Below are 12,652 nucleotides of genomic sequence, written 5' to 3' on the forward strand. Positions count from 1 at the left end.
AATAAGTGAGGCAATATTAAAAGTTGCTGTACATTTTAAGTAATAGAAACAAATAATGGCAGATTATTGAAAATTTTCTTTCAACACATTTTCTCGAGTACCCACTTCGCTGTTCTAGTACTGTAGCAGCAAATTACTTAAGTCATTTTTTAAAAACTGAATCTAGTTTTCCAAGATAGACCAAGGAACTGGATTATGTTGGTGAACACTTGGTGATGTTCGGTTACTGTGTGAGATGTTTCTATTTTCCCTTTCTTGAAAAAAAAAAACTGATCTCAGTAGAGAAGAGGATCACAAGGTGACACATGAGTTTTTCCTTTGTGTATAAGGTGTATTTAAGGATTGGGACAAAGAGACATTTAGAGATTTAGATTTTTCACATGAAGCATATGACTTCATTCTTTCTTTCCCCTAAAAATGTCATTCAGATAAGATTAAGAAAAGAGAAGAGTGGCTTGCTAGGTAACAATTGGGAGTTCATTTCTTTCCCATCAAAAAATCTTTTTTATCTGTTAATGTTATTTTCTTCTAGATTTTCCATTGGTTTCTATTTGATATGATTTAAATATCTTAAGCCTTCTATATGCTTTTTAGCTCCTCCTACTCGAAGATCCTTCCCCATGCTCTATTTAATCCTTCTCCTGATGGGGTTTTTTACCCCTCTTAATTATGCCTCACAATCGTGTGTGTGTGTGTGTCCAACTCTTTGTGACCCCATGGACCATAGCATAGGTTGCCATTTCCTCCTCCAGAGGATCTTCCTGGCTCAGGGATAGAACCCACATCTATTATGTCTCCTGAATTGGCAGGTGGATTCTTTACCAACTGTGACAATCCCCTATACTCTTTCTAAAAATAATACATAGCCTTGAAGTACTTTTAAAAAACATGTATTGCCACTATTATCCCTAGTGATGTCAATCTTTTTTTTTTCCGGCCCAAACTAACTTTAGAACTAAGCCTGATGAATAATGTAATTAAGCCACATTATATTCCATTTAGGGCTAAAAATGAAACATAACTGTGAAGGAAAGAGATTAGGATTCTCATGACTCAGGTGGTTTAGAATGGCTCTAAAAATGTTTTCAACACCAAGTGGTTATAGCAAATATGCTATCTCCCAAGATGTCCACAGTAATCCATTCGTTGTTTATTTGTAAGAAATACATTCCAAGAACCTTCCAAACCCCCCAAATCATGAATGTCAATATAAGATAGAGCAATAGGAAGCATTTCCCCCTAAAAGTTACGCCATTACTCCAGCCTTTTCATTGTGCTGATAATAAAGAGAAAAACTTATTTTTTCCTCTGCATTGGCACTGGATTCCTTAAACTGATAAAAGTAAGCAGAACTTGATCACAAGGCCTGTCATTGTGACCTTGACTGCTCAGATCTTTCTTAATTTTTGCTGCATATTCAATAAATATCCTCCTTGGATATGTGTTCACAAAAGCATTTTTCATCCAGATTTCAGTAGGCAGATTTCGGTTGGATTCTCACTTTTCAGGAAAGCCTGTAGTCTTTCTTTGTGGACTTGCTCTGTCCAAGGGGAAGCATAGCTAGTCTGGGCATTTTTTTTTTACTTTTGTTAGTTTTATTTTATTCAAGGAAAATTATTTTTAAAAATGACTGAACAACGAATACCTTCTAGGAAAGATAAATTCAGTACTTCAGTGAGTTCCTTTTAGCTTTCGCTTTCCATACACAAAAAAATGTTCAACAGTGGTTCCAACTTTTTATCTTTGTAAGTTTTGAAACCAGGGTATGTTCTTTTACCACAAGTTGATTACCTGTTCACCACTCTCTGGCAGCACATCTGCTGAAAGTTCCCACATTGATCATGTATGTAACTGAGTGACAGCTCTTCAGATGCGACACTTTTCTAACTCACCCTGGGGTTCTGCCCTCTGTTCAAGAACCATCACTTACATTTAGTTAACTCTTTATGGTAATACATGGTGTTCACTGTGTATTGGACTCTGTTCAAAACATTTCTTCATATACAGACTTACTTTATCCTCATAATATGATGAGGTAAGTATGACTCCCCATTTAAAGAAGAAAAGTTGCAGGGGGTGGGAAATGTGCCCAGAGTTACACAGCTGGTCAGGAACACAGGGAGGATGTGGACCAAGTAGTCTGACTCTACAGCCCTTACTCTGAACCACTACTCTGTACTAGACAGTTGTTTCATTTTGTTTTTGAAGATTAGTTTATCCAAAGAAACAAAGTTGTTGGGGTTTTTGGTTTTTATGGGCACTTAATGAGAGTGTAAATAGACTACACACAGTCATATCATGATACAGCTGTAGGACAGCCGGCTAGCCTCTCAAGTAAACACGTGAGCAGGACGTCCCGGATTTCAATCCCAGGTTCACCGTTTACCAGCTGTTAACCATGAGGAGATTGCTTACACTTGCAGTTCATCAGTCACCATCCATAAAAGGGATAAGCACCACCTCCTGATGGTGGTGAAAATTAAATAATATAGTTATTTAGCACCTAAAACATTGTAAGCACTCAATATTTAGCTGTCATCTTAATTGCCATATTTGAATTTGGATACATTGCTTCTCTGTCACTTCTCATTTCCATAGAATTTATCTTCATCCTAGATTTCTTTATATTCAAAGGTCTTGACTGTGATTATACATTATGTATTACAGAATATTGCAGATTCTATGATGACTTGCAAGCTGGTTTGTCATTTTTAACGGGGAAAATGTGTATTTTATTAAAATTTAAATGGATTTTTCAAAAAATAATATGTTAAATTATTCACATTGTTTTTGTTGTCCTTTCAAGTCTGATACGTTAAATGTTCTGTAATGAGCAGTAAACTTAAAATCAGTCAATTTTGTTAATCTATTATACTTTCCCAACTTTTTTCTGAATTACTGTTATTCAGATCACAAGGTTTACATCTGGCACAAACGTAGTGAACTGCCAATTGCGGAGCTGACAGGGCACACACGTACAGTCAACTGCGTGAGCTGGAACCCACAGATTCCATCCATGATGGCCAGCGCCTCAGATGACGGCACTGTTAGGATATGGGGACCAGCACCTTTTATAGACCACCAGAATATTGAAGGTAACCGTCATACAGTATTGTGTTTTTTTCCAAATGAAACCTTGCCTTAATTTATCATTAAGTTGTAGCACTTTTGGGCGGTACTTTAAAGTGTAGGATATAATAGATTTTCTCCCTCATTTAAAGATTGTACACTATATCTCACTGCACAGGAGTTTAATTAATCTAATATGCAACAGTATTTTTTTGTTTGTTTTAATGATGACAGTGGTGAGAATACGCAGGAATATGCCACCTCATTTACAGGCAAGTTAGTATTGCCACTTTCAAAATCTTCGTAAAAATCTTCCTTCATTGACAAGAAGTATTTTATACTTCTGTGCTCGTGAAAACTAGCTAGTATATGAAATTTGAACAACTGAGAATGATCTTGCTTATGGTTTTATCCTTACAGATGAGTATCTGTTAATACCATGTAGCACACTAGCATGAACTGTGCATGATGGACAGAGAAAGAGAATGGAACTAGAATTCATCATGTACCTATGTGCCTAGTAACCTGCTAGGCCCTTTATAGACACTGTCTTGCAGAACATCTTTATAGCCCTGTAAGAGAAATGGAGAAGTGTGTTTGTCCTCATTTCTGGAGTGTGAAAACTGAAGCGTGGCAAGACTAGTTAACTTGTAGAGTGCTACCAGGTCTTCAAATCTTAAGTCTGAAAGGTGTTTTCCATTACTTTCAGATACCAGAAAAAAGCCCAAAGCCAGAAAGCTAACAGTTAAGGACATAGCTTAATTGAGCAAGATATGCTAGAAAGAAGAGATAATGAGAAATTTTATGTAAATGACTTACCTGTTCTTTTTTTAGAGCAAAAATATTTAGTTTGCTTAAAAGGGAATAATTTACCTAGAAACAGATAAACAGATTTTTTTGTTCACAGTGTGTCCCACCTAAGTGTTTTTAGTAAGAAAGATGACCAGCTGCTCTCAGTTATGCTCAGAGGAGGAGGGTTGTCAGGGTAGCACGAATGGCTTAAAAGCATGTTTTCTGTGCTTTTATCTGTATGGTACGAACTGTACCAGATCTCACTGGTAGGTGAGGATGTACAGCCAAAGACAAGGGTAAAAAGCATGTAGAGTACACAGCTCAAGAAGTTGGAAAACTACTCTTGAGTTATTCAGAAGCTTCTAGGGCATTTTTGTATTTGTAGATCACTACATGACATGATTTCACTAACATACCTCTGAAATTAGCTAAAAACAAAAATCTTGTATTGATTTCCTATTGTGTGTGTGTGTTGTCCCTTTTTAGGTTTCAAGGCCTACTCATAGATACTTTAGAGATCTATAACTGAGATTATATGTGATTTTCAAATTTAATTAGTCATTTTGGAAATTATTTCTTCAAATAAACATTTGATACAAAGAACTAGGAAAAATACTAGGTATATAGTAACAGATTTACCTTGTAAGTAGATTTATTTTAGACGTAGCTTTAAGGATATGTTTGTGCCTCCACTACAGTGGAATAAGAGTTGCAGTGCTATTTGTAATTTAATTATTGTGGATACTCATGGTGGATGAGACAAACTTAGTCCAGTTGTAAGAACTGGGTCAAATTAAGCAATTTTCAGTTGTGCTTTGCAAATAGGTATAGCACTAAAAGATTTTCATTTATACCTACAATGGGAAGACAACTGCTTTGTAACCAGATACTTGGTTCCATGCTTTTTATTAAGGTATCCTCTGAGTTCTTTTTCCCCTGCTCGAAAACATGTTTTCTAATTAATATCTGTTTGGAATAGACATTTGGGAAAAATGTAGATGAAGCTAAGGAAATGGCATTCCAAAACCATATGTATCCTAAGATACTATAAGTCATTTAACTAAAAATACTTAAGTTCCAAAAAAAAGAATCACTGACCTTTTATTATAAGTAGCAATCCATACTACATTTTTTTTTTTTGAGGACTGTATAAAATGGAATAGAATCAAGTACTCATACATGCTACAACATGGATGAACTTTAAAAACAATATGCTATGAAAGAAGCCAGACAAAAAAGAGTACCTACTAGGTTCCATTTATATGAAAGTGTCCCAAATAGGCTAATCTATAGAGAAAGCAGACTAGTAATTGCTTAGGATTGTTGATCGACTTCTAATGGTGATGAAAATGTTTTAAAATTGATTGCCTTGATGGTTGTACAATCCTATGTGAATATGCTAATAAATACTGAATTGTCCAGTTTAAATGGGTGCATTGTAGAGTATGTGAATTATATCAGTAGAGCTGTTAACACATTGTCCTTCCCCCCTCCCCCCGCCACACACACACACACAGAGTAGGGTAATATTGCAAAGTTTCAAACTGAACCACTAAAAGAATTCAATATTGGATTGGACAAAAAAGTTTATTTGGATTTTTCTGTAAAATTGGGAAACTGAACAAACTTTTTGGCCAACCCAGTACATAGTTACAATGCAGTTCTACCTTGGACTGCCAGATGTTCTTTCTTCTCTTCTATTGAAAACTACCATAAAAATGTTTCCACTCTGAGTAACTATTTCAAGATTTCTTTTTAAAGTATAAGATTCCAATATGATTATTCACTTGGGTTCTCCAGTATTCAAAATAATCATGGGTTTAGACTGTAATATGTAGCCTAAGATGTGATAACACAGTTTTAATGATCATGATGAAAATACCAAGAATTTGCCTTGATGTGATTGTTTTTTAATGTTAAGATATTTTGTGATGTCTTGATGCTAATTTCAAAACTTTCTAACTGATAACTTTTTTCTCCCCCTCCCCTCTTCTTCTTTTCCCCCAATACACATTTCATCTTGTCTTCATTCAGAGGAATGCAGTAGCATGGATAGTTGATGGCGAATTTGGAGCAGACGACTTCTGTTTAACTTAAAATTAGTCGTATTTTAATGGCTTGGGATTTGGTGCAAACAAACATGATTGATAGCTGGACTGACATGCTCGTCATGAAAAAAGAACCATTTCTGAAGCCCGATTGGGGCCAAACATTTACACCTTGCTTCATAGTAACCAGTTGAGATGAAGCACGTCGTTAGAACGTTGTTGGACACCATGTTGAATTATCCCCCCATCGGTTGTGAAGAACTGTGCTACATTCAGGCTTACCCATTGAACTCAGTATATATATTTTTTTCCCTCCTGCCTTTTGTCTGGCAGGATACCATTCTTGTTGCTCTTCTGTGTAATGAAGTTTAAATGCTTGTTTGGAAAACTTTATTTAACAGTTTAGAAGGCTTGATAGAAAGAGTGCATTAGTCTGAAGAGTATACATTGGATAGGAAAGAATTTCCTTCTTTTGTTTCTCCAAATCTTTCCGCCTTATTTAGCTTGAGATCTTTGCAGCTTGGTTCATGGATTCTAGCCTTGCCCGTTGCGCAGTATATACTGATCCAGATGATAAACCAGTGAACTATGTCAAAAGCACTCTCAATATTACATTTGACAAAAAGTTTTGTACTTTTCACATAGCTTGTTGCCCCGTAAAAGGGTTAACAGCACAATTTTTTAAAAATAAATTAAGAAGTATTTATAGGATTAAAGTGACTTCATTTGTATACATTTGGAATCTAAACCAGCTAAAAAAGAGTTTCCTTTATGACTTAGATATGCAGTATAACTGATGCTCTTCTGGAATACCACATGAGACATGGTCAGAAACAGTACTTGGAAGGACATTATACAGAAAATTCAGAGTAGTGCTTTGAAGATTTTCCCCCTTTTGTTTTATTCCCGAAGGAACATCAGTACCTGATCTTGAAGAAATTTAAGATTCAAAAAGAGAATTTTTAATTTGTACCAATATGAGAGATCAGTAGTCCGTATAAGTTTTCAACAAAGCTTGTTCCAAGTTGTTCTCAATTTGGGGAATCATTTTGGTGTCATCTAGCAAGAGAGTAGAAATCAGCAGATATAACCACTTGGAAGTTTATAGTATAACTGAGCTTGTTAGAAGAATTCAGCAGGTTACAAACATACTTAAACTGGGTTTAAAACCTCATAATCATTTCTCTAATTGCCCTTAATATTTTGACATAGGGATACATAAATTTAAAGACTATTTCTCCTTAGTTTTTCAGATATTGCCATACTGAACCTCATTCTAAACTGGTGCTGTGGGTAGTGTCCCTCTCCCCTCCCTGTTTAGTTTAAGGAAAGGTTTCCTTCATGGAAAAGCACTTTTGAGAATTTCACATTTAAAATACGCCAAAAGCCTGATGTTCACATTGTGCTTTTAAAATCCCGTAACAGCTGAGTACAACATACTTAGTCTCCTTTGAAATTCCCTCCCCTTTTCAGTAGAGGATGAATGTGGTGACCATAGCTGTTACATTGAGAAGAGTGGGAATATCTCCAAAATAAGATTCTGGTGAAGAAAAAGTCTTAACGCTGTTTGCTTTTGACCCAGCCAAATCTATATTATTTACCATGAGCAGACTTCTTCAGGATCCACAGAGAAGAGAAGAAAGGCTTGGATGTCAGGAGTTCTTCCTTGGTGGGTGGGATGGGGGTGGGGGGCCTTTAACAGGAGGGTAGCAGGGAGAAATGGTCAAGTCAGGGAAGGGGAGAAGAAAGAATAACACAAATTGGCCTTAAAATAGCTCGGATTCTCCCAGAAGCTCATAGTAAGAGGAGATGACAGATCGTGGTCAGCAGATTATTTTATCAAATTGGTAATGTAAAAGATTTCTTTAAGCTCCATTTTGCAGAGACCACCACTTAGAGAATCAAGAATTCCTGTTTTGATATTTCTAAGTTAAAATAACTATGTTACAGTTTATCTGGTACTTCATTTTTCCTAACTAAAATTACTTTTTACTTTAAGCTTGAATAAAATCTTCATTGGTAACTGTATATAATTAAGTGGCAACTTCTGTTTACCTCAGTACAGTTAAATCCATTCATATTTTAAGTGATTCGTGTATACCCTGAAGCCATTAATTACCCCAATCTCTATGGTAACATCACTAACAAAATGTGGGCATAGAAACTCCACAGCTGTTTACAAATTGCATTACAGTGTGCCATGGTACCTTTGTAACATTCACTGGGATTTGTGCCCGTTCAGGGGCAATTTGGCACTCAGAGTCTACTGTCCTTCACCCAACCACCCCTAGATCTGAGTTTTCAGAGTGCTTCTGAAATACAGTTTAAGAACACTTTAAAAAAGTGGAGGCAAAGTGAGGCACATTTTACAAGAACATAACTCCAATAAAACGGAGTAACAACTATGCAAAGGTTTCTGTAGCAGCTAGGTGAGTTTGTGTTCCAAGTCTGTCTTAATTGGCAGCTTCCTACATATACTGGTACTTGGTGGTGCCAACTTGCTGTAAACGTCTATTTCATGCATGTGCCGTGCAGTGACTGCTAGAAAGGTGAAATAAATGAAGAAACCTAAGACTTTGTGGTACAAAGAACCTGATGACAGGATGGTCCAACTCATAGCTGTCAAGTGAAACCTCTGACTGTGCTGTAGTCTCTCTAGGCTTGAGGTGAGAGTATTTTCAAGCCAGCTGCAAGATACTAACAAATGTATAAACTGAAAAGTACCAATACTTTTTGCACATAGATCAAAATAGAGTGGAGAATTTTGGCTCCAAAAATCAGGTTAGTAGGCTCATTTCCATGTGCTTGAAAATGTTTTTGTTGTTAACCGTTAATCAAGGGCTAGAGCATGTATGAAATTAAATGTCTTTTTCCTCCAAATAACTGGTTATTAATAGTACAGTGTTGGATTTGGGGTTCCTAAAATGGGTGTGTGGGTGGTGAATTAAGAGTAGGGAATTAGCTGGGAGGGAAGACGCCCTCAGTTTTTATTTCTGTATTTTATTAGTGTTCATGCTAGCTACACTTCTGTTACTGGCCAGGTAAATGTTCTATTTAACCAGGTAAGTAGTTTAAACAGAGGAAATTGTGTTTGCAAATGCCCCTACTAATTGGCCCATTTTAGTGGGTGGGAGAACAAAAAGGGATTACCTAACTTTTAACTAAAATAACTTGTCAATATGTTATGAATCTGAAATCACCCTAGCAGTAATTTGGTGATTTTTATTATTAGGAGTGTTGTCCCTGTAGAGTGGCGTTCCATGACATTAATAGAAAACCCTTTTTCCCCACCCCTCCCCATCTTGAAATTCTCTTTTTTAGGTTCCTGCACACAAGAACTGACCCTAACACCTCTGCTCACACTGGTAAATATATCTTAACATCTCTTGAAAGGGAAATATCCATATCAGTTTCTTTCACAGCAGAAGAATGACTACTTTTGAATGGGGAGGAAAGAAGACATTTTTCTTAATATCCTTTTTGTCCCATATCTAAAATGTTTATCTTGATTTTGTTTTACTTTCTCATTTAAATTTTAGCAACGTTTTTGGGGTTGTTCCCGAAAACATTACTTCCATTTCAAAAACCATACCTGATTTAATATAAACTGCTAATTTTAAGAGAAGAGGTGAATTTGCATTTACACTTAGACACTTTCTAAAAACAGGGTGAACTTAATTGAAAATTTTCAGTGTTGTTAAGCTATTGTTATAGTAGCTGCCCTATAGTTGCAAAAACAAAACCCATCACATCCTTTATCTGCTTAATCCAGATAGCCTGGATTTAATGAAACTAATAATATAAAAATGTGTGTGTGTGTGTTGTATCTGTATGAAAGAGAGAGAGTACTTAATAAGTCCTAGAAGCAGCTGTTCTGGGTTCTTAGCAATTTTACTGAAAGTCTCGTGCACATGTGAAGTGCCCTCTCTGAATTAAGGTTTGGTTAATATTGGTATATTTTTATAAGACTGAAATTGTGTCCCCATCTTTAACTTAAAACCTTTTCATCATCAGGGTCAATGTGCTAAAACTGAATCGGAACATTTTTAGGCACAGGTGGAAAAAATTTTATTGGCTCCTTGAAAATGTGTGTGTGTGGCGAGGGGAATAGATCCACAAAAGCATGTGTGTATTTATAAACCAAGCTGTAGAGATCAAGAAGAGAACTTAAGTGTTGATCTCAAGATTTCCTAAATTGTCAAGATTTACATGGCATTGTGGTGGAACTAGTTAACACTTAGAGCTTTTGGTATGTAATAATTATTTGCTATGGACTGATTAAATGTTTCAAAGGATTGTGTTCTTAAATTTGGGGGGGTTGTTTTTTGTTTTTAACTGCCTCTCAGATTATATTTAGTAGTTTAAATTTTTTTGCTTTATTATTTCATTAAAGCGTAAAAAACTTCAGGTCTCTGGTATATTTATTTTCACTTGTTCTACTAATTATTTACAAAACACCCTTTGTTAACTTTTATTTTATAAATGTGTAGTATATTAAATGTCTTTAAATTTTTGTTCAACTGAAATATGTTAACTTTGATTTGCTTTCCTGGGTTTTTTTTTTAAAAATACACCTTTTCCATGTCAGTGCATAGCACTTAACCAATTGTTTGTACTCCCTTTTAATTCAATAAACAGAATGAATAATTAAGTAATTGTAGCTGTGTTAAATCAAATAGCCACTAATCTGAGTGTTTAAATAGTACTTTTTACCTAGAACAATCAGTTTGCTGAATTTGACATCCATAGATTCACCTGGAGTTTTTTAAGTGTCTAACAAAGCCCTCTTAGCCAGTTATCTTTTAAAAGAGCTATTGTATGTAACTATGGATTAATTTAGAAAATCTACAGGAACATTTGCATTTTAAAGGAATCATATGCCATATGTTCAAAAATGTTGTTCAGTCACCCAGTCGTGTCCGACTCTCTGCACCCCATGGACTCCAGTGCGCCAGGCCTCCCTGTCACTCATCATCTCCTGAAGTTTGTCCAAGCTCATGTCCATTGCATCAGTGATACCAACCAGCTAACTCATCCTCTGATGCCCTCTTCTCCTTCTGCTCTTAATCTTTCCCAGCATCAGGGACTTTTCCAATAATTCGGCTGTTCACAGCAGATAACCAAAATATTGGAGCTTCCGCTTGCATCAGTCCTTCCAGTGAGTATTCAGGGTTGATTTTCCTTAAGATTGAATGGTTTGATCTCCTTGCTGTCCAAGGGACATTGAGGATTCTTCTCTAGCACCACACTTAAAAGGTATCAATTCTTTGGCAGTCTGCCTTGACCTGGGTTCGATCCCTGGGTTGGGAAGATCCCCTGGAAAAGGGAAAGGCTGCCCACTCCAGTATTCTGGCCTGGAGAATTCCATGGACTGTATGAATTCCATGGACTGTATATAATCCATGGGGTCACAGAGTTGGACACGACTGAGCGACTTTGACTTCATTTCACTTCTTTACAGTCCAGCTCTTGCAGTGAGGGTAACAAATAGATTCAAGAGATTAGATCAAGTTTACCTGAAGAACTACGGGCGGAGGTCCATAATATTATACAGGAGGCAGCGAATAAAACCATCCCAAAGGAAAAGGCAAGAAGGCAAAGTGGTTATCTGAGGAGGCTTTACAAAGAGCTGAACAAAGAAGAGACGCAAAAACAAGGGAAAAAGGGAAAGGTATATCCAACTAAACACAGGTTTCCAAAGAACAGCACAGAGACAGGAAGGCCTTCTTCAATGAACAGTGTCTAAAACTAGAAGAAAACAACAGAAAGGGGTAGAGATCTCTTCAGGAAAATTGGGAGATACCAATGGAACATTTCACTCAAAGAGGGGCACAATAAAGGACAGAAATGGTGGAGACCTAGTGGATGCTGAAGAGCTGGAAAGAACACACAGAAGAACTGTACCAAAAAGATCTTAATGAACTGGATTGCTACGATGGTGTGGTCAGTCACACAGTCAGACATTTTGTGCAGCGAAGTCAAGTGGGCCTTAGGAAGCACTGCTGTTAATAAAGCTAGTGGATGCGATGGAGTCCCTAAAGGATGATGCCATCAAGGTGTTGCATTCAATATGTCCACAAATCTGGAAGACCCAGCAGTAGCCACAGGACTGGAAGAGTTTCAAAAATACTACTACATCTGAAATTATGCAGTTAGGCAGTGGAAATGCTGACAAGGGGTGAAAATACATTTCCAATTTGAAATTAAAATTTATTTCGTAACAGATATATAGTTCTTTAAAGATCTCCTTGGAGAACACGTTCAATATATACAAACCTATGCAGTACACTTGTATTTATGAAAATGAAAACAAAGTGCCCATCAGTGAATTACTACAGAAGTAGGCTTTATGATTTTTACTGCTAAGAATGACGTTCTGCACAGTAGAAGGAAGTTCAAATGTGGAAAATCTGTATTTGGCAGGCAGTGAGTGGAGAGTCAGCTTAGGATAGCAGACCCACTGGTGAGGCAGAGAGAGTAGTGCTTCCACACGCTGCTCCCCTCTTCAAAGGTATGGTTGCCACTTGCTCTGATCAACAGGCAAGAGGAACTTTTTCTACTTGAGTCTTTAAATATACAGCTACACTTGGTGGATTTAGCTTAGTCAGATTATTCCTCTTTATTTTTTTTTATTTATATATATTTTTATCTCTCTTTAAAGCTTCATGCCAGATCCCAGCAGGTATAGAAAACTTCCCAACCTTAATAAATCTGACAGTAGAGTTGTATTTTAAAAACACAAT

At 36.5% G+C, this 12,652-nt stretch overlaps 1 protein-coding gene across 3 annotated transcripts in view; it reads left to right on the forward strand.

The window, feature by feature from the left end:
- The window catches only part of WDR26 (WD repeat domain 26), a 37,676-nt gene extending 29,739 nt beyond the window's left edge, over positions 1–7,937 (forward strand). For all 3 annotated transcript variants that reach the window (XM_086345150.1, XM_086345151.1, XM_086345152.1), the window contains 2 exons: positions 2,910–3,095; positions 5,896–7,937. In XM_086345150.1, the coding sequence (XP_086201276.1) occupies positions 2,910–3,095; positions 5,896–5,921 (212 nt within the window). In that variant the 3' untranslated portion in view covers positions 5,922–7,937. The remainder of the gene's footprint in view (positions 1–2,909; positions 3,096–5,895) is intronic.
- The last annotated feature ends 4,715 nt before the right edge of the window (positions 7,938–12,652 follow it).

Source organism: Bos grunniens, chromosome 16, assembly GCF_055505025.1.
Source record: "Bos grunniens cultivar Pamir isolate PY7600 chromosome 16, Bosgru_T2T1.0, whole genome shotgun sequence".
NCBI classification, from domain to species: Eukaryota; Metazoa; Chordata; class Mammalia; order Artiodactyla; family Bovidae; genus Bos; species Bos grunniens.